The following is a 22,720-nucleotide window of genomic DNA, read 5'->3' on the forward strand; positions in this document are numbered from 1 at the left end:
TATCATCCCTGATAAGAAAATTGATAAGAAAACGGTTATCATTGGTGGCCATTTTGAAAAAGGGCTGCCATGGGCACCATGTGGAAAATTCAGGATGCCTCCATATGCAATTTTCTTTGGAATGCCTTTGGCTATAACTGCACCAAATTTCATGCTTGTATCACAAAGTGAACAATTGATGTGGTTCTCTCCTCCACTACCTACAGAGCTTTGTTAGAGGCTTTGACCACTGGCAGCAGCCTCAGAAGAGCCTCCTCTGAAGCAGAATATTTCTTCAGGTCAAACACCTCCAGATCATCTACTGATGAAAGTAAAATGAAGACCAGAGCTGACCACTGAGCAGGGGACAGTTCATCTGTGGAGGGACTTCCTGATCTCAGGGACTGTTGAATCTCCTCCACCAGAGAAGGATCGTTCAGTTCATTCAGACAGTGGAACAGACTGATGCTCTTCTCTGCAGACACATTCTCACTGATCTTTTCCTTGATGTACTGGACCATTTCTTGATTGGTCTCTGAGCTATTTCCTGTCTGTGTTATGAGACCTTTCAGGAGATTCTGACTGGTCTGTAGTGAAAGACCCAGGAGGAAGGGGAGGAACAAGTCCAGGTGTCTGTCTGGACTCTTTAAGGCCTTGTCCACAGCACTCTGATGGAGGTGCTGAAGTTTACGTTCTCGAGCAATTTTACAGATTCTTGAGGTTGTCTTTCCTTCTGCCATCAGGTTGACTCCAGAGTTAGTGAAAATCTGACAGACGTGAAGAGCAGCCAGAAACTCCTGAATGCTCAGATGGATGAAGCAGAACACCTTGTCCTGGTACAGTCCTTGCTCCTCTCTAAAGATCTGTTTGAACTCACTCAAGTACCGCAAGGCTACTCTTTCACTGATGCCACACTCCATCAAGTCTAATTTTTTTCCTTTCTGCAGCTGCTCAAAAGCCAGTTTTCCCAAAGACTTGATCATCCTCCTGCTCTTTTTATTCCAGCGTGGAATCCCAGTTCTTCCAGCATACTTCTTCACTTTGGTCTGAACCACCAGGAAGTGGATGTACATCTCAGTCAGGGTCTTGGGCAGCTCTCCTCCCTCTCTGGTCTTCAGCAGATCCTCCAGGACTGTAGCAGTGATCCAGCAGAAGACTGGGATGTGGCACATGATGTGGAGGCTTCTGGATATCTTGATGTGGGAGATGATTCTGTTGGCCTGCTCCTCATCTCTGAATCTCTTCCTGAAGTACTCCTCCTTCTGAGGGTCCCTGAACCCTCTGACCTCTGTCACCATGTCAACACACTCAGGAGGGATCTGATTGGCTGCTGCAGGTCGTGAGGTTATCCAGAGGCGAGCTGATGGAAGCAGGTTCCCCCTGATGAGGTTTGTCAGCAGCACATCCACTGAGGTCGATTCTGTAATATCAGTCAAGATCTGGTTGTTTTTGAAGTCAAGAGGAAGTCGACACTCATCCAGACCGTCAAAGATGAACATGATCTGGAAGTCTTCAAACCTGCAGAGTCCTGCTTCTTTGGTTTCAGTGAAGAAGTCATGAACAAGCTCCACCAAGCTGAACTTTTTCTCTTTCAGCACATTCAGCTCTCTGAAAGTGAATGGGAATGTGAACTGGATGTCCTGGTTGGCTTTGCCTTCAGCCCAGTCCAGAGTGAACTTCTGTGTTAAGACTGTTTTCCCGATGCCAGCTATGCCCATAATCATTATTGTTCTGATTGATCCATCTCTTCCAGGTGAGACTTCATAGATGTTTTCTTCTTGGATGGTTGTTTTTGGTCTGTATGGTTTTCTGGATGTTGTTTTGATCTGTCTGACCTCGTGTTCATCGTTGACCTTTACATCCACTTCCTCACTAATGCACAGCTCTGTGTAGAACTGATCCAGAGTTTCCAGAGTTGGGTTTCCTGCTTTAGTGATCCCCTCAAACACACACTGGATCTTCTCCTTTAGGTTAGACTTCAGTTCATATTGGCATTCTTGAAGAGTTTTTCCTGAATGAACAAACATGTAAAATGCAATTCAGCTCATGAAAATGAACACAGTCAGAAACTTTAAAAAGAAAAAAATATTCAGCATGATTCAAAGGGGCAAGTGGACTTGGTTGAGGTTTTTGAATATGTTTTGTCTCTCCTTCTAAAGGCTTCTTCAATTCTAAAAACTGACCCTGGTCCTGTGTAGAACTGAAGAATCCTTTTGGAAGAAGACAAAAAGGCCTTAAAAAATCTCAACCAAGTCCAGAAGCCCAGTTGAAATAAGCTTTGGATAATCTTGACTTGGATGAATGAGAACCTACAAAGACTTCAAGACATAAGGTTGTGTTTTTCCTCATCCCTAAAATCTCTTTAGCACATCAGTAAACAAATCTCTTGGTCATATTACCAACAGTGACTTTACTTTTTGCACCCTGCGTATTTATTTCTTTTCTTCCCCCATCATGTTAAATCTGTTAAAGTCATCTTACTGTTCTGCAGACGGTAAGCCAGCCCCTCATGATTCTTGATCTTCAGAAAGTCAAGAATGATCTTCAGAAATGTCTCCCTGCTCCTCTTCCTCCATTTCTCCTCCTCATCATCCCCTAACTCCTCATACACATCTTCAAAGCAGTTTGAGAAATACGCATTTAACTCTCCCTGGATCCTTTTCAGCTCACTTTTCACAAAACTGACAAGTTTCTCCTCAAGCATCTGGAAAAGAACAAATGTAAAATTCAACATGTAGAGGTCATCATCAGATCACATGGGGGAGACAGAAAGATTGTTGTTCGGCTGAGTGCAGCATTAAGATCACAGTAATGTGTCTGTGGCTGTAGCTATGTTAATTCATTTACTCACCACAAATATGGAGTCCCGATCTCCTGGATCCTCAGGTGACCTAAAACACAGAAGTTGTTCTTGCATAAGAAACCATGGTAGAAAAACAAAATGTACCCTTTTTGTGTCCAGTTCATCTGGTGAAGGTGTGAATGCATGAATGAAAAAAAGGTTTGAATCCAACAATCTATAGTTAAAAAAAAAAAAAAAAAACATTTCAAAAAACTGCAACTATTCATCAAAAAGCAATCCAAGGCACCTTGTAGGTTTGTGTGTTATTAAAATGCTTTTATTTTATATAACAAAACACACTTTTAAAAAGTCACCCCATTGCAATCTACTCAGTGTCATGATCCAGATTTTGATTTTGTTTAGCTTCTTAGTTTCCCAGGTGTTTCCTGTTGCCCTTGTGTTTCTGTGGACTGTGTGCTCTGTTATATCATATTTCTAGTGTTGTTTAGTTGACTACCTTTTGTGTTACATTATTTCTTACATAGTTCTAGTGGTTTATTTTGTGAATCCTTGTCCCTCCTTTAGTGTGTTCTTGTGTTCTCTCTGGTTATAGTTTGTTGTTGCCTTTGTATCCTCCTGTGTTTGCAGTGTTTCCTTGGATTTAGTTTCTAGTGTACTGTTTTGTTGCTTTTCAGTCCTTGTGTGTTTCTTGGTACTGTCTTGTAAAGTGTCCGTGTTTCCTGTTTTATTTTGTAGTTTGCATCTCTCAAGTGATTTCTGGTTTTCTTCCTGCCTTGGTTTCCCTCCAAGTTGATTGCCCTCATCTGTTTCACCAGTGTCTTGTTTGCCACACCTGTCTTCCTGTGTCTATTCACTCCCTGTGTATTTAGGTTCTTTCTGTCTTTGTCAGATCATTGTATGTCTGTCCCTGTATTCCTAGTGATTCTCCAGTGTGTCATTACTTTTTGGACTTTGAGTTTTTGTTTACTGTGGATTTAGTTTGAATTAAGTTCCTTTGGGTCCTTCCTTTTGTTTTTGCATTGTTTGGCAACAACACTCAGGTCTCCATCAGGACTATGTCAACAAGATCGTGCTGACAGGTTATGTTGGTGTGTCTTACTTATCAAGTGTCACCGAAACCTCAGTAGCATTCTATAAATTTTTGCTTCTTTCAGCTGTTCTTGGTCAAACTCTGCAGTCCACTGCTGTACTCTGTGTTGCTTTAACCAGGGATGGACTGGGAAAGAAATTCAGCCTGGGACTTTGAGACCTAATGCCAGGGCATGTAGAAAATAGTTTTTCATGAAATCTGTTATATGTACAGTATGTAAACTCACAGTTCTCGAACTGACTCACATAATCATTGCTGCAGTTCTCTAATGCTGCCATAAATAAAAAAAAAACTCAAGAAGAGTGGCACTCAGATTTATGGACATCTCATCATCAAACCCATGACAAATATTGGGAGACAGAAAAAACAACCACCTAGGTATAAAGGCTGATATATATTTGACCTGATCTTAGATGTAATTCTGTGAATAGTCTGATTGCCTACCTAGCCCATTTATTGCACCATGTACCTGTCAAAGTTGCTTTGCTGGTTTCTGCTCTGTTTGCCTCCTCATCAAAACTGACATCAATCTGTCCATTATTACCTCCAAAAGTGACTCTGGCCTTGGCAGCTAAATAATACCAGTATGAATTATCATTTATTTCATTTATAAAGGGTTGATTGGTCATTAAAAACTGTAATTTAGTAGCTTTTTGTGCACTTATTGAGTCATTTTTTTAAAAAAAACTACTTTTAAAATTATTTACTCAGAACTTGAGTAGATTTTAAATGACTTAGTTTTTACTTTTATTTGATTAGATTTATAGACACGTACTGTTACTTCTACTCGTCAATTTTAACCTGAGTAACTGTACTATTGTACTACATGAGTACAACAGTCTGATACTTTTCCACCTATGATCTTGGTTTATGTAGCTCATAATCATATCATATATTCAATTAAGCTGTTTTCCTCAGCTGTATATTTGGCATTTTTCACTGAATATCTGTTAATGATAAGTTAAGAGAGTATAATGCCCTCTGAGCTGTCACTGTTGTCACATCTGATTGATGTGTGCTGCTGTCCATGGTGCTGATCATGTGATCGCATGATCAGCAAAAATAAGTATTAGGTATTCTTGCTCTTTGTATGTATTTTTGCTGTTTTATATTTTGTTTTGTAAAGCACTTTATGACTTGCTCTATGGTGCTATATCAAATAAACTTTACTTACTTACTTACCTATAGTCTCACAGTCAGTGTGTTGCTCTGAGCCGCTGTCTGTGCTGGGCCAGACTGGTTCGGCCATACAAGTATTTACAAACTAGCTGCTGGTTCAGCCTGGAATAGGTGGGCCATCGGAGAGTGGTCCCATAGCTCCTGATGGCCACCCTGCCCCTGGCTTTAGGCCTTAGTAAAGACTTCTTTGAAACTCATGAAGATAAGTCTTGGTGTGGACTTGATTTATTTTTTGGGATTTCTGGAATGTTTTTTGTCAAGTGTCTCTAGTTATATCAGGTTTTCACTTGTCTCTGATAAGAAGCTACAGGGAACCACTAAAGAATACTGTGGCTTCCTGTGTGTTTTTTAATCTGTGCAAAAGGCAAAAAAAGCTGTCTGATCCACAGACCACATCCAAAGGGCAAAACCTCATAAATGCACAAAAAAACTGCTCAGCTGGGAAAACAGCACCCTTTCCTATATACATGTATGTTAATCAGGATTAGGAGGAGGAAATTTCACAATTTGGCACAAAATTGCTCCCCTCATATGCAAATCAGCCACATTGTAAATAGCAACTGGTCCACAAAGGCCAGAAAAAAAGTACGTTTAAAAAAGAAATCTGTTATTTGCCAGATATCTGACTCTGCTGCTATATGTACGCCTCATCTCTCAGAAAGCAATAAATTATTTGCCTAAAAACACTTCACCTGAAAGTGAGATGAAGTATCTGAGGAGCAGTGGTGAGTTTCAAATAGCATTTAAATTTTACAGCAGGAGGTCAACCATTGGAGCAGCATGCTGTAATATCAGAGACCATTAAATAAACTTAAAACAAAAAGTAAGGCAATTTGTGTTTGGTACATTATTTCTTTGTTGTAACAATGCTTCTTGGAAATAAATCTTATACTGTTGAAAAGCCTGTTTATTACCCTTTTAAATGGTGCCACATTTGTAAGGATCATGCATTTATGGGATGAGCAGCAGAGCTGAGTATGTGGGTTGCGCCCATGAAAAATATGCCAAATCTTCTCTGCCAATGCCAAACAGCTTATTCTGCCATTGACTCTTGTTTGGTGTTTGGTGATTGGATGACCTTTTACATGTTTCTCTTAAAATTTCTCCATTTTGTTTCTTTTTCCCTTTGTTGTTGTATTTTAATGTCATGTGTGAAGCACTTTAGATTGCCTTGTTCCTGAAATGTGCTATACAAATAAATTTGCCTTGCCTTACGAATGCCAGACCTCTGAATGTCATATGAATTACACCGTGTTCCACATTATTATGCAAATGATATTTTTCTCTGATTTTCCTAAATATGAATGCAAATGACATTCAGAATATTTTTCAAGTCATCAGCCGTTAGAGCATAATTCAAATGTTTTCAAACAAACTTCATAAAGACAAAAATTATTTAAAAAAAAATAAAAACCTCAAAATTCACTGTTCCACATTATTAAGCACAACAGCTTTTTAAAACATTTTATAGGTTGTAAAGAACTAAAAATGGTCATTTGTAGAAATTGCAGCATCAGGGGGTCATATTTACTGAAATCAAAGCTATTTCAATCAAAAACATCTGAACAGGCCAAGTTCCATGTTAACATAGGAGCCCTTCTTTGATATCACCTTCACTATTCACACCATGAGTTTCTCTCCTTTTATGCCCATAGCAGCCAATGATACAGAGGTATTCTTTGCAGCATGAGATGGTGCATCGTCATGCATGAAGAAAATTTTGCTACAGAAGGCACGATTCTCTTTTTGTACCATGGAAGAAAGTGGTCAGTCAGAAACTCTATATACTTTGCTGAGGTCATTTTCACACCTTCAGGGACCCTAAAGGGGCCTATCAGCTCTCTCCTCATGATTCCGGCCCAAACATGACTCCGCCCCCTCCTTGTTGATGTCCCAGCCTCGTTGGGACATGGTGGCCATCCACCAACCATCCACTACTCCTCCATCTGGACCATCCAGGGTTGCACGCACTCATCAGTCAACATGACTGTTTGAAAATGAGTCTTCATGTATTTCTGGGCCCACTGCAACCGTTTCTGCTTGTGAGCATTGGTTAGGGGGGGCTGAATAGTAGGTTTATGCACGACTGCAAGCCTCTGGAGGATCCTACACCTTGAGGTTGGTGGGACTCCAGAGGCACCAGCAGCTTCAAATACCTGTTTGCTGCTTTGTAATGGCATTTTAGCATCTGCTCTCTTAATCTGATGTATTTTTCCGTCAGAAACCTTTCTCATTATGCCTTTATCTGCACAAACCTGTCTGTGCTCTGAATCAACCACAAATTTCTTCACAGTATGATGATAATGCTTAATTTTTCCTGAAATATCGAATGTTTTCATTCCTTGTCCAAGGCATTACACTATTTGACACTTTTCGGCAGCAGAGATCCTTTTTCTTTCCCATATTGCTGAAACCTGTGGCCTGCTTAATAATGTGGAACATTGCAACAGTGCATTTTGAGTTTTTTATTTTTAAAAAATAATAGTTATCATTATGAAATTTGTTCAAAAACATTTGAATTATACTCTAACTGCTGATGACTTGAAAAATATTCTGACTGTCATTTGCATTGATATTTAGAAAATCAGAGAAAAACGTTGTTTGCATAATAATGTGGAACGCGGTGTAATTACTTAATGCAGTTACAAATGCTGTCAGCTAGAGGGAGCAGTGCCACTATGCAAAGGATTGAGAGTAATCTGTGCTAGAGCTAGGAGCTGCAACTCAGTCAAGTAACTGAACTCTTCTTAATGTCCCTTGACTCAGCAACACAATACTTACTAAATCAGGAACCAGAAATGCTGCCATCTTCTCTGGACAAAAGCTCATTTAAAATAGACTGAGGCTAAATGGAAAACGATTCTCTGGTCAGATTAATCAAAATTGGAAATTATTTTTGGAAACCACTGACACCATGTTCTGTGGACTGAAGAGGAGAGGGAGCATTCAGCTTGTTCTCCTGGCTCAGTTCTAAAGCCTGCATCTCTGATGGTATGGGGTTGCATTAGTGCCTATGGCGTGGGCAGCTCTAACATCTGGAAAGGAATCAATGCTGAAAAGTAGAGAGATGGTTTAGAGCAACATATGCTCCCATCCAGACAACGTCTCTGACGGGGAAGGCCTTGACTTTTTCAGCAAGACGATGCTAAATCACATACCACATCCATCACAACAGCATAGCTTCACAGGAGAAGAGTCCAGGTCCTGAACTGACCTGCCTGCAGTCCAGACTTTGAGCAGCCAGAATTCTACCTCAGACAAGAATACAAGAACATTCTAGTCTCCTCACTTCCCAGACGTTAACAGACTGTTGTTAAAAGAAGAGGGGATGCTACGCAATAGTAAACATGGCCCTGTCCCTACTTTTTTGCTGTGTTGCTGCCATCAAATCCAAAATGAGCTAATATTTTTCATGAAATGTTAAAATGTTTAAGTTCATCACCTGTTATGTTGTTTATGTTCTATTGTGAATAAAATCTGGGTTTGAAATTTGACAATCTTTGACTTCTGTTATAATTACACTTTACAGTGCTCCAACTTTTTGGACTTTGGGTTGTAGATGTTAAATTGGATAGGAATCATGTTTAATGATTTTGATATGAAGATCAGTCAAAATGATCATGAATATGATTTTTTGCTAACAGCTCTGTTTTAAAACTAAATAAGTAGGCTAATCAACCACATTTAGTAAAAAGCTCCCCTAGAAGACCTGTGTGGCACTGCTTCTATAAAACAACAGATTTCAAACTAATATCTGTGAGGAATCAAGACTATTACATCAGCATTACAGCCCTTTGGGAATTTAGTTTGTGTAAAGGTTTATTTTGAAAAAACATTATCATGCAGAGTTCAAATGTAACATTCCCATTCAAATCCCTGTAAAGTCACGATAAATCTTTATTTTAGGTTTTTTGCGTGACAGGCCATTGTGTAATGAACCACCAGGCATAATTTCAGTCATAAAAAAACATCTCTAGGTTTATAAGATTTAGCTTAAAAACCATAAAACTTAGGTCATGATATGTTTTAGTATAGTGTGGGCGTGTCAGTGGAATAAGCTGAGGTCACACCCACCACCCTCTCATGAGAAATATGACCCTCTCAGATTTTAAAAAATGCTTCTGATCAGAGTGCAGCTGCCTGGATTTGTGCCAGAGCAAAGAAAGAAGTTGAGGATTACATTTACTATTTTCTGACACAAATCTCTCTGTTATGATATTTTAAATGATCCATAGACCACTGTGGCTCATAGATTTGACAAATTCACCTCACAGTGAACAAAAAAACAGCATTTAACTGACCGTTAACTTTCAATAAAGGCAGTGACATCAGCTAACAACAGGCTCGACTGTGATGAACTGCTCTGTGATTTTATACCATTGCAGTCCTGGGGGTGGGATAATTCCTCATCAAGACCAGTGATATCATGGGCTCCTACACAGGAAAATCTGGTGAGTCATTTTTCCAGAATAAAAAATAATAAAAAATAGTAAAATGTACTCTTTATTGTCTATATTTATTACCAGCCACCACAAGAGTTGGGAGTAAAAGCACAGAGTAGATTCTGTGGGGGTAAAACTTTTAACCACACCCACTTAAGTTTCAACTCAGCTGCCATCGCTCATGGACCGTCACAGCTGCAGCTCATTCAGTGTTCCACTTGCAGCTAATCCTTTGCAATCAAGATCTCCTCATCTGGTGGTGAACCTTCAGACACATTTGTACTACAGCTTCTAGTCAGGTAACTCCTCTTCAACCTTTGATAATCTAGTGATTTTTGAGTTTTTTGTTTTTTGGTTGTTTTTTTTTTTGCCTTGTCTAACTCCATTTGTCTTCTTTTTTTTGCAGTGTCTCCATCTCTCTGCCCAGCCAGTACTCTCACTATCATTTGCACTATTGTTGTAAAATAAACTTCTCTAACTTTACCACCTTGTCTCATGCTCTGGTCCTGAGTTCTTGTCATATGTTTATCATGGTTGTTTCAGTAATATTAGAACAATGTGTCTAATATGTATACTGTAGGCAAAAACACCTATTTTGTTGTTACGCCATTTATAGGTGGAAAGGCAGAATTATCTATTAAGAGGAAAATGTAGCTCTATATAAAGAGAAAGATCAGTCTATTTGGAGTAAGATACAGCTCTACATAACCATTACCAGTTCTATATGGAGTAGAAAATGTTCTGTAATGAGTAGAAAAATTTCTATAAGGAATGAAAAACAGTTCTGACAGGACTAAATAAAACACTGTACTGGGGGGGGGCTCTATAATTAATAAACTATGGTCTGGATTACTCTGTAGTGAGTACAATTGCTGTAGAGTTGTTTTTATTTTGTTCATTGTTGAGCACATAATTCTCATTTAGAGTTAAATAAAAACACCTTTTAGTGTAAAAACAACTCTGAAAACATTACTCTGCAAGCAGATTAATTTTTACTCCAAATAGACTGGGACCAAATGTTATATTTTTCAGAGTAAAATTTTACTCAATTTGGGTAAAATTTACTCTGGTAAATTTGCTGTGTATATTTTCCCCTCTCAAATTAAACCCAGCCAGGAAAGAGGTGAAAAACTTTCTAACAGTCTAAATCTGGAATTCAGTCACATGTAGATCTCAGTGTTTTCACATGTTTACAGCAACCAGATTCCAACATATCAAGTGTGTTATGACAAACATTTTGGATTTCATTTTACAGGGTCTTTAAGTAGTATTAAATCTCAAGAATGGGACAAAGAGCCTGTATTATTTTTGATTGTTTGTTTTTCCCTTCCAGTTTCTTTTAAATTTTTTTTTTTTTTTTTTTTTTTTTTTTTTTTTGGCAGTCTCATGACCTTTATGCAATGAGGGTAGTTTAGTTAGTTAAGTACACCAGGCAAGATTTTTTAGCTTATGCAAACATGGTTGTCATCATTTTAGGAAAAAAGGAGAGACAATTCAGCACCTTTGTGAACCTGACTTGTAATTCAATTGTAAATATTCCTCAGAACAAATTCAAGGAAAAAATGAGGTGATATTAACCCCTTAAAGCCTGAAAACACAAATTATGGCCATAAATATCTAATTTTTTGGAACTGAAATGTTTATTTCACTTTCTACTGAAATCCCAAAACTCCAAATTTCCATAAATTTGACATCTATATTTTTTTAATCTCATTTGATACATCAGGTGTTTTTGGTAACTGATAATCCACTTGAGGGCATTTTTTAGATCATTTCTCAGATTGTATTCAGAAGGTTTTTTTTGTTTTTTTTTTTTTTTTAATTTATGGTCGTGTTGATTAGATAGAGGTATCACAAAAGTATGTATCAAATGTGATACAACAGGCTTTAAGGGGTTAATGAACAATATCCAATATTATTTCTATATGTTTACACTGATGGAAACAAATTGTAAGAGGAACTACTTACAATACAGTGTCATACTGGTTTTCAGCATCAGCACTTCCAGATATCAAGTTCATGTATACTGGGCTTTTCTCTTGAATCCTGGTGGAAACACAAACATCGATTAGTGCTCAGCCACTGAGATATAAACATAGACAGGTTAATTTCAAACACTGAAGAATGAAATAATGATGTGATTTTAAAAAAAAAAATCTTGTCTCAATAATAATAATAAGAAGAAGAAGAACAATAATAATAATTTTCTGCCCAAAACCTGACCTGTGGTAAAAATGTGGTAAAAAAAAAAAAAAGTTAGGCAGTCTGAAAGCCCTGACATGTAATTATGCATGCAGAAATAAAAACCAATTAGACATACAGCTATACACCTAGTTAGAAGCAGCCATAAGCCCCCCTTATTTCACAAGCCCCTCGACTTCAGTGTCAAAGGTTAATTTCTTGTAATTTTCTTCTATCACAAAAAACAAATGATTTTCCAGCTGATTTTACAGAGCAAAGAATATGGAGAAGAGTAATGGACAGTTAGCAATCTTCATCTCACCTCTCATCTCTGGTAGGAATGTAATTTTTTCTATTTAGAAATGGTTGGAGAAAGACTTCCTCCTCATCCATCCTCACTCTGGTCCAAAGCAGAGCCCCTACCTTCACAGAAACACGTTCATTCATTACAACAATATTTACATCACAGACATTCATAAACTACTAATACATCCATCCATCCATTTTGTATACCGCTTATCCCATTGGGGGTTGTGGGGGGGCTGGAGCCTATCCCAGCTGGCAATGGGCAAGAGGCGGGGTACACCCTGGACTAGTCGCCAGTCAATTGCAGGGCTGACATATAGAGACAAACAACCTGGCACGCTCACATTCACACCTACAGGCAATTTAGAGAGCTCATTTAACCTAACGAGCATGTCTTTGGTGGTGGGAGGAAGCCGGAGTACCCGGAGAGAACCCACGCATGCACAGGGAGAACATGCAAACTCCACACAGACCGGCGAGTGAACCAGGAACCTTCTTGCTGTGAGGCAACAGTGATAACCCCTGAACTGCCATGTAGCCCATTTCTAATACATGCCAGTTTTAATTCTACCACCAGATGACACCAAAGAATGTCATGATATAAAATATCATTACTGGGGTTAAGGATGAAACATTCTTTTGAGTATCATTTTATTTTTGAACAGCTGTTCTTTACATTAACCGGACAGCTAACATTCATAGCTTACTTTTTGTCTTAGATCTAAAGATAATTTAGTTTTATCTCTGTAATAAAGGAAAAATCACCAGTCAAATTCAGATGTACAATAATGCTCAGTCTTCACCTGTGAGAAAGCAAAGTGTAAAGTAAATACATAGGTATTTATGCAAACTATACATTAATAAAAACTAAATAAAACACAATTAACTCATGAATTAACTGTTTTTGTATGCACATTTAACACACTTCACTGAAACACTGCTGTACTCTTTAAGGAGAACTTGTTGAAGATACACTGCCTGGCCAAAAAAAAAGTCGCCACCTGGATTAAACTAAGCAAATAGGTACGAGCCTCCTACTGGATAATTACTGCATGGGTGATTATCTTTCAGCTGGCAACAAGTTATTTAACCCCAGCTGATGCAATGAGTAACTTCTCATTTCTCAAACAATGGATTTTTTCTTCCCTAATGGCACGGGCATATTCCAAGATGACAATGCCAGGATTCATCGAGCTCAATTTGTGAAAGAGTGGTTCAGGGAGCATGAGACATCATTTTCACACATGGATTGGCCACCACAGAGTCCAGACCTTAACCCCATTGAGAATCTTTGGGATGTGCTGGAGAAGGCTTTGCGCAGTGGTCAGACTCTCCCATCATCAATATTAAAATTAATGCAACACTGGATGGAAATAAATCTTGTGACACTGCAGAAGCTTATCAAATAATGCTACAGCGAATGCGTGCTGTAATCAAAGCTAAAGGCGGCCCAACGAAATATTAGAGTGTGTGACCTTTTTTTGGTGGCGACTTTTTTTTTGGCCAGGCAGTGTATCTTCAAAAGCCAAAAATGAAGAGCAGATTCACCATTAAAAAAATTTAAAACCTGCCAATTTCTAAGTCTTTACTCAACAGCGCAACTCACCTTTCACACTCCTCTGTATTACATTAATCTTCTAATACAATAATAAAATCAAAGGAAAGCTTTGTTTTAATCTGGCCACGAAATAAGAAGGATGCACTAAACATTCACAATTACTGTAACAGATAAATCAGAAATCAGACAATGCCATATTTAAGATAAAGAACACATCTTTTGTGTAAGCTCCTAAAAGTACACAATGAACAATATGTATGAAGTACAATAATAAAATATAACGTTTGTTGTCCAATGTCCAAGGAGCTTACACTTATCAAACAGTAAAACCTCTTGGCACACACAACTCCAGACAAAAAAAGGTCTACAAATACAAAATTGGAATTGCTTAAAAGAGTCTAAGTTGTAAAATAAGTACAATGAATCAGAGCCATGATAAATTACATTCACTAATTTTTAATACCAGATCAATTGTTCCACTTCTTTTCTAGCTAGCCACAGATACAGTCATGGATGACAGTATTGGAACCCCTGGAATTTTTCCAGAAAATACACCATTTCTCCCAGAAATTGTTGCAATTACAAATGTTTTTGGTATACAGTACATGTGTTTATTTTTTTCATGTGCATTGGAACAACACAAAAAATCTGAAGAAAAAAGCCAAAATTTACATAATTTTACACAAAACTCAAAAAAAAAAATGGGCTGGACAAAATTGTTGGCACCCTTTTAAAACTGTGGGTAAATCATTTTATTTCCAGCATGTGATGCTCATTTAAACTCACCTGTGGCAGTAACAGGTGCTGGTGATCTAGAAATCACACCTGAAGCCAGTAAGAATGTCTAAAAGTTGACTCAACCTTTGTGTTGTGTGTCTGTGTGTGTCACACCAAGCATGGAGAAGAGAAAGAAGAGCCCAGAATTGTCTGAGGACTTAAGAAGCAAAATTGTGGAAAAATATGAACAATCTCAAGGTTACAAGACCATCTCAAGAGATCTTGAAAGTCCTTTGTCCACTGTGTGTAATATAATCAAGAAGTTTATAACCCATGGAACTGTGGCTAATCTCCCTGGACGTGGACAGAAGAGAAAAACCGACAAAAGAATGCAATGCAGGATAGTTGGAATGGTGGATAAACACCCTCAGTCAACTTCCACACAAATTCAGGCTGTCCTGCAGACTCAGGGTGCAAAAGTGTCAGCTCGAACCATACGTGGTCATCTGAATGAGATGAAGCGCTATGGCAGGAGACCCAGGAGAACCCCACTGCTGACAAAGAGACATAAAAAAGCCAGACTGGAGTTTGCAAAAATGTAAGTAAGCCTCAATCCTTCTGGAGAACATTTTGTGGACAGATGAGACTAAGGTAGAGCTTTTTGGAAAAGCACATCATTCTACTGTTTACAGAAAACAGAATGAGGCGTACAAAGAAAACAACACAGTACCTACAGTCAAACATGGTGGAGGTTCAAAGATGTTTTGGGGTTATTTTGCTGCCTCTGGCACTGGGTGCCTTGACTGTCTGCAAGGAATCATGAAATCTAGAGATTATCAAAAGATTGGGTCTGTGTCAGAGGTCATGGGTGTTCCAGCAGGACAATGACCCCAAACATACCTCAAAAAGCACCAAGAAATGGTTGGAGACAAAGCGCTGGAGAGTTCTGAAGTGGCCAGCAATGAGTCCAGATCTAAATCCCACTGAACACCTATGGAGAGATCTCAAAACTGCTGTTGTAAGAAGCACCCTTCAAATCTGAGAGACCTGGAGCAGTTTGCAAAAGAAGAGTGGTCCAAAATTCCAGTTGAGAGGTGTAAGAAGCTTGTTGATGGTTATAGGAAGTGACTGGTTTCAGTTATTTTTTTCCCAAGGGTGTGCGACCAAATATTAAGTTGAGGGTGCCAATAATTTTGTCCAGCCCATTTTTTGAGTTTTGTGTAAAATTATGTCAGTTTTGTCTTTTTCTTCAGATTTTTTGTGTTGTTCCAATGCACATAAAGGCAATAAACACATGTATACCAAAAACATTTGTAATTGCAACAATTTCTGGGAGAAATGGTGTATTTTCTGGAAAAATTCCAGGGGTGCCAATACTTTCGTCCATGACTAAAGCTGAAGTAATTGCAGATTTCCACTGCTTTATGATACTTAAAATGAGTGCTGAATAAACTATTTTATCTTATATGTTCACCTCTACATAAAATTGCAGTACAGTTAGATTCCACGACCCTGAAACAGGGTGGTACAGAAATAACATGAACCATAATTTAAAAGCAATGTCTGATTTTCCTAAGTTAATTTTCAGTACAATTTTATTTCTCAATACTTTTGTCAGCTTCAAGTTGTTTCAGTGACCACTGGGGGGGGGGGGGGGGTCTTGAACAAGAGGGAACCAACAATTTTGTCTGTAGCTGGGTTTCCATTACAGTTTTTCGCAAAATAAAAGCGATATTCCTTAAATTTCGATTAAGTACAATTGCGCTTTGAATGTGTTTCCATTGAAGGGAGTTTTGGGCATAGGCCTTGCAATTTTCATAAAATCTCGTCTCGCGTGAATCCGCTGCAGGGAAGCTTGACACTCAAAACCTGTTGCGTGTCGGTACGGTTTTGGTTACATCTACGGCAATTGCCTTGATAATTCTGAACAAAAGACAACGGATGATAGTTCAGAGGTAAAGTCCGTATGTATGGCAAAAGCTACGCATAAGGGTAGAAGTATGATGTCAAGAAAAGTCTCGTCTCTGCTTCTGTCTACACGTACCGCACCATGTTGTCTCGGAGTGACTGATCACGTGACACCGTACGTCATGTCCCATGACTTGTAAATGCGGAAAAAGTGTTTCCATTGCACTTTTGTGATATATTTCTATATCGAAACGCCTGATAAACCTCCTCATGAAAGTGTAAAAACTTTTTAGTTATATTTTAGGGTTTTTTCGAAATTCTGGTGTTTCCATTACCAGTTTTTTATTGCGCTATTTTGATTTTGCGCATTTCCAAGTGTAATGGAAACCCAGCTTGTGTTTATAACCTACACCAGAGAACCTAAAAAGCACTGTTACACATACACTCACATTTAACTCACATGTGCATACCATAACAACATGCAGAAACCCTAAATTGTTTAAGTATTGGTTTATTGAATACTACATCTTTAATCACTATCTTTGAGGAGAACTTTAGACCTTCACATCCTTTATTACATTCAACCCTGAGCAGCAGTTATTTCATTCTAATATTGTTGTATGGATTTGTGAAACACAAACATGATCTATTAGTTGGCCTAATGCCGTTCTTAATTCTCAGTCCTGTGTTGTTTTCTAACTACTGTCTGGTGTTTTGTTTTGTTTTTTTTCAATAGATCAAAAATAAATTATGATGATTTCCCTAGTATATCTCAGACATTAGTCATTAAACATTTTTAGAAAACTGATTCTTTTACAGCTCTTAATTGTCACGCCCCCAGTGAATCATAGTCATATTGTTATATAATTAAATGTGCATCAGTTTCAAAGGGACTCAATGAATGACCTTTGATTCTATCATAAAACTTTTATTCTATCATAAAACTTTGATTCCATCATAAAACTTTGATTCCATTATAAAACTTGACCCAAGTTAACAATTGCACACACAACTCCAGATCACAGAATTGATCACACATAAGAATCTAACATGGCTCTGTCAGAACCATGTGGAAGTACAGTCAGTGTTATATAAGTCAACCAGATATTGATATTGAGTAGACTGTTCTACTGTCCCCTTCTGAGCGATGGATGTGGCTACTGCGGCTGTCTCTGATTTTTTCTGCTTTATAATCCTAAATGCTGATAAAACAATCTCATCTAACATGGTAAACTTTTCAGAGTACTTAACTTTTTTAACCCTTTGGATTCCATTTACTTTAAAGATTTGACCCAGAGCTTTAGTAACAATGACATTTTTTGATACAAGTTGTAAAAATGTTGAAAATGTCTTTCCACTGGTGCATGTCATATGTTCATAGACTGTATTGTTGCAAGAACCAGCAGAAAGTGAACATTCAAGAGCCAGCATAGTAAGAGTATAAAATGACAAGTGATAAGTGAAAAAATATAAAGTATGCAGGTAGCATCTTCTCTAACCCATTATTGTCTCTTCTGCAGTAATTAAGAATATTCAGGGTGAAACGGGAATTAAAATGGCCTGCCAGAAATCCAAAACAAGTAATATTGTTAGTTGGTGAGAAATTAAGATCATGGTTTTTCTCAAATTTTTCACCTTTGTACTGAAGTAAATTGAGACAAAACATCAACCAATCAGTCAACAGAGCATACACATTACACCAGTGCTACAAGGATTCTTACATTACCTTCTGATGTTGAAAATTATCCGCATGAAGCCAATGAGTGAAGGAGAACTTAATCTAGAGCCTCAACTTGGAAACCTACCCCAGAAAGAACAAATGAAATGGACAGCAGCAGGTTTTCAAAGATCGGATGTTTCAAAAGACTTTACTCCGCCTGTCTATCTCTGGACTGAGGTGTTATTGAAAGAAATGTGAGAATCTGTGAACTTTGGAATGATGTACCTAGACAACAGCAGTTAAACATTCATAGACAGAAAAAAACCTTATCAGATAGATTGTCTAGGTCTTATTACACAGAATTACACTCAGTTTTTCTAATTTCAGTCAACTGTGTGCTCATGATTTGTGTAAAATAGTGTACTTATTTTTACTTTCTTTTATTTTTCTCCCCTTTTCAGTGACTGGGTAATGGTGGTAAAGATCTTGAGATATTGCCAAGTTAGAGGGGATGTCTACCCAACCAGCATGACCATGTGCACAGCAAAATTGCTAGAGTTAGATTAACACTGAGTGTTTAATCTAACAGAACAAAAGTGTTTATATGTGTCCACACTTTTGAGTTTTAATTTAACACTTTTCAAAGGGCTACTTTTTTTTACACTGAACCAGTGTTACTCCAACACTGTATGGTGTTAAAAATGTTCATTGGTGAACACCAAGTAGTGTTCAAAGTACTCTACACTAGTGTCATTGTTAGAAAATATCTCTATCACACAACATGCAACTCTGTTGAGGTTTCATTTTTTTAAGGTTTATTATGGGCATTTTTGTGCCTTTATTAGATAGAGGAGGATAGTGGATTGAGGCGGAAACAGGGATGAGAGTGGGGGAGAGGTGAGATGAAATGAGGTAAAGGGCCTCAAGCCGGATTCCGGCTGGAACCACTCAGCCACCTGCGCCCCAACTCTGGTGAGTTAACACTAATGAGTGTAATACAATTAACCCCAATGGGTGTAGACTATTGTGGATAACCACTGCCCCTCTCCCACAAACCTAGTAATAACAAGAAACAAGACATGTACAGTGCTTAACAAATTTATTAGACCACCTGTCATATTTGTCTCAGAGACCATCCAGCATCATGAAGTGCTTTAATGCAGACTCCTTCATTTTCAGTGAGCTCTCCATGTTTTACCATTTTGAACAGGAATGAGGAATTTCAAACTGAATTCACCCAAATTTGAGCTGGCTCAGTGGGCTTCTCTGAGAAGTCAGAGCTGAATCAAGCATAACATTTAACCACTAAAACTATTTTTTCTGTTCAGGAATGCAAGTAGATAACTATAATTTGACATATTAATAAAGAAATATTAATGTGCTTTACTATTTTTTCAGGTTTTTTGGAAATCAGCAAATTTGAAAATTCATGGATAACAATAATAATTATATTTTAACATTAAAAATATCATTTGGGTTAAAGAGCTTCTACATATTGGTGAATTAACCATTGCAGAAAAATAAAAAGTGAGTTTGGTAATTACCAATGCTGTTAATTTAGGGCAGCTGTGGCATAAACCTTAATTTGGTTAGGGTTAGGGTGGTCTAATAAATTTGTTAAGCACTGTAAGTTCCACAAAAGATGTGTATTGAAAATCAGCAACCACTGATATAACTGATGTCACTGAGTGCCACCTCACATTGAACAATTGTAGCAATGTGAGGTATTTTATGACAACTATGGAGTTGTGAACATGTTGATCACTGGTCCATTAATAGTCAAATAAATCCAACACTGAAGGCCATTTACCCTGAATGGAGTTAAAATTACACTTTGAGTGTTAAAATCAACACTGAAATGTTTAACAGTGAGCATTCAACAATGCAATTTTTGCTGTGTGGGTCCCATATGGGTTATATGTAGACTGCAAAAGTGGGACCCAACCAATGTGGGTTATTCTGCAGGTTTCATTGTGTGTAACCCCTCCAAAAAATAGTAAGGTTTATGCATGTCAATATGTCTTTGTGTTGTATCCAATTAAATATTTGTTAAATAGGATTTGTAAAATCACTGCATTTTGTGTAACTTCTCGTTTTTTGGGCAAGAGGTTTGTATTGTTCTTAGGTAATTTTTTGAGTATCTTTACTTGAGAATAAATGTTTTTACAACTTGTTACTTTTATTTCTCTTGCTTTGAAAGAAGAATGTTGTACTTTTGACTCCACTAGTTTTGCTATTGTTTATCTAAAATCAGCTTATGAATTTTACTTTTCTTTACTAAATTCTGATTTTTAAAATCTAAATAAAATTTGTCTAATGCCAAGGTCAGATTATAACAATTGGCACAGAGACGTAAAATTATGCTGTGACTTGACCCGCAGACATGTCAGTCCACACTGTGGTACCCAACCAATTATTATTACCAACCTGATGATGTTGGGAGGCAGAGTGATACAGGAAAGGAAACTGTAAACAAACATTCTGTGCTGATTTTTATATTGTTTTGTCTCCCCAAACCCAAACATGATGAATGATATGCTAGCTGAATGTTTAAGGGCGGGTACTCATCAGGTTGCTTTTTCTTGCCTTCTATTCTCATTTTTGTTTGTCATGGTAGCCCACAAGGAAGGGATATTGTTGCCCAAGTTTTACAAACTTTTTCTCCATCTCATAGTTTCACCTTGAAGCACCAACTTCATTTTTGTATTTCACTTCACTGTTTGGTTTGTTAACACTTGCAACTTTTAATCATGCAGAGTGATCTGGGCTGTAATTTGTCAGCATTTCAGATATGACTTAACAAATTGTAAAAGACAGAAATAAAAGTCAAACATGCTAGACTTAAGGCTGGATCATTTCAAACCCTTGTTTTATTTATTCTCGAAAAGACATTGAGGTTTCCCTCATTTCCAATGCCATCAAGATTACAAGCACATTAAAACCACAGCACAATAAACCTAAGTACATCAAAACAATTACTGAGAACAATAACAAATAGTCAGTGACAAAGGTAGATGAACTAAAATGTAGTCAAGCAGTTGTGAAACAGGGTGGCTAGAAATCAAAGTCTTTAACTTTGAGAGAGAGGGAAGACATCAGTCTTAGAGTTTGCTAGAGAATATTCCTTGATATTTGCCTGACAATCAGGTATTTCTAGTTGTTCCATTTTTTTGGAGCAGGAAATGTATAAATGTGGAGCAGTGGGTTTAAAAATAGAGATAACTTTTGCTAAGTAACTGCCCACAGGTATTTTTGACTGCACTAATTCATTGTGAAAATACACTATTTTGATATTTGTTTCAAGCAGATTGAAAACTTGGGTGTTTTAACTTGGGTGATAATTCTACTGAGCACTATTTTTTAATTGAAGTAATGTTTGATCAGAGTATTAATGCTTCAAGTCAGAGATGCACACAAGTCATTTTTTTGCAAATCCAAGTCAAGTCTCAAGTCTCTGATGGTTGTAATGAGCGTTCTATGATCTGCCTTTGACTTCCAGTCTGCTTAGACCACTGCATCATTCTATCTAAGGAATTTAAATCCTGTACTGTATTATCACCATCAGCAGGGTGGGGTATTGTCTGTAACCGGCTTGTTGTGGTGTGTGCATGTATACACAAACATATGAACAGGGCTTGACATTAACTTTTTGAATGTATGTGCTATGTATCATCTGTACCTCTGCTATAAGATCAAACACATGCTCTCTCTTTTATTCCCTCATCAACATGATCAATATCAATACAATACAATACAATAAAATACAATACAAGAACTTTATTTATCCCTGAAGGGAAATTCAATTCAATATCAGCAATATCAGCTCTCCTCTTAATAAAGCTCCTCTCTGTGTACATATGAAACAATACAGACACGAGTCATACTTCACTAATAGAGACAGACACTGAGACACTGGAGATTAAATGTTCTTTTTATTTGTCAGATATATTTATTTAATGGTAGTAATTTTATACTATAAAAACTCAATGATCATTTTTAATTCTCACTCAGATCTTCAACAGACTATGCTGAGTATTTCTCCTTCCATTCTCCTTAAGAAAATTCTGTTATCATTTATGGTGTAAATTTCTTTAAATGGGTAAATTGTACTTTATTCGGCTGAAATCTCATTAAGTTACTCATTTGTCTGTTACAGCCTCTTATCAATCTGTCTCTGTTTCTCGCTGCCTCCATGAAACATATTTAAAGTTTTCAATGATCCTATCGTCTTTAATGTCCGTTCGTTATCAATAAGCGGCAATGTAGAGATTCTAACATTAATTTGTTCACCATAAACATAAGATATTATGAGATTATGAACCAAATAATATTTTAACATCGCGCACACCCATGGCTCACGTGGGCGACACAGAGACACACACAGCTGGAGCGCACACACAAACAGCGCTGACGCTGGTCCTCCGTAGTCAGAGAAGAGCTCTAATGCAGAAGAAAAGAGTTTAGGTATTCTGAAACTCTTGCCCTCGACAGACTGAAGTCTGAAGTCTGCACTACCAACATGTTAGCATGCCTTTCAGAGTAGGTGTGTGCTTGAGCGTCACGTTTGTGTGTCATTGTTATGCAGCATGAACAAAGATGAGGAAGAGAGGAGAACAGCCGCTGATGCTGCGTACAAGACGACAAACTGTTGAACGGGGGGGGGGGGGGGAGTGACAGGGGGACAAGAGATTATGATGGAAAATTAAAAACCGAAGATGGTGCACGAGTCCCAAATCACGAGTCCGAGTCAAGTCTCGAGTCTTTTGTGCACGAGTCCCAGTCTAGTCTCAAGTCACTGATGTGTGCGACTTAAGTCCGACTCGAGTCCAAGTCGTGGACTGGAGTCCCCATCTCTGCTTCAAGTAAGTAATGAAGTTATTTGTTGGAGCTCCGTTTG

At 37.8% G+C, this 22,720-nt stretch overlaps 1 protein-coding gene across 1 annotated transcript; it reads right to left on the reverse strand.

The window, feature by feature from the left end:
* Positions 1 to 200: 200 nt before the first annotated feature.
* LOC121521186 (protein NLRC3-like) lies at positions 201 to 18,004 on the reverse strand. The gene is made up of 6 exons (XM_041804943.1): positions 17,890 to 18,004; positions 11,997 to 12,097; positions 11,462 to 11,539; positions 2,831 to 2,870; positions 2,461 to 2,683; positions 201 to 1,990 (listed from the first exon to the last, which is right to left on the reverse strand). Exons 2-6 carry the CDS (start codon positions 12,065 to 12,067, stop codon positions 201 to 203), a joined length of 2,202 nt encoding a protein of 733 aa, XP_041660877.1. The 5' UTR covers positions 12,068 to 12,097; positions 17,890 to 18,004.
* Between the last annotated feature and the right edge of the window lie 4,716 nt (positions 18,005 to 22,720).

This window comes from Cheilinus undulatus, linkage group 14, assembly GCF_018320785.1.
Source record: "Cheilinus undulatus linkage group 14, ASM1832078v1, whole genome shotgun sequence".
In the NCBI taxonomy this organism is placed as follows: Eukaryota; Metazoa; Chordata; class Actinopteri; order Labriformes; family Labridae; genus Cheilinus; species Cheilinus undulatus.

Excerpts from the sequence above, each read along its gene's own strand:
- LOC121521186 (XM_041804943.1), bottom strand. The coding sequence starts at position 12,067 with ATGGATGAGGAGGAAGTCTTTCTCCAACCATTTCTAAATAGAAAAAAT. Across the intron at positions 2,871-11,461 it reads AACCAGTATGACACTGTATT|GTCACCTGAGGATCCAGGAG; the intron begins GTAAGTAGTTCC and ends TCTGTGTTTTAG. Across the intron at positions 2,684-2,830 it reads ATCGGGACTCCATATTTGTG|ATGCTTGAGGAGAAACTTGT; the intron begins GTGAGTAAATGA and ends GTTCTTTTCCAG.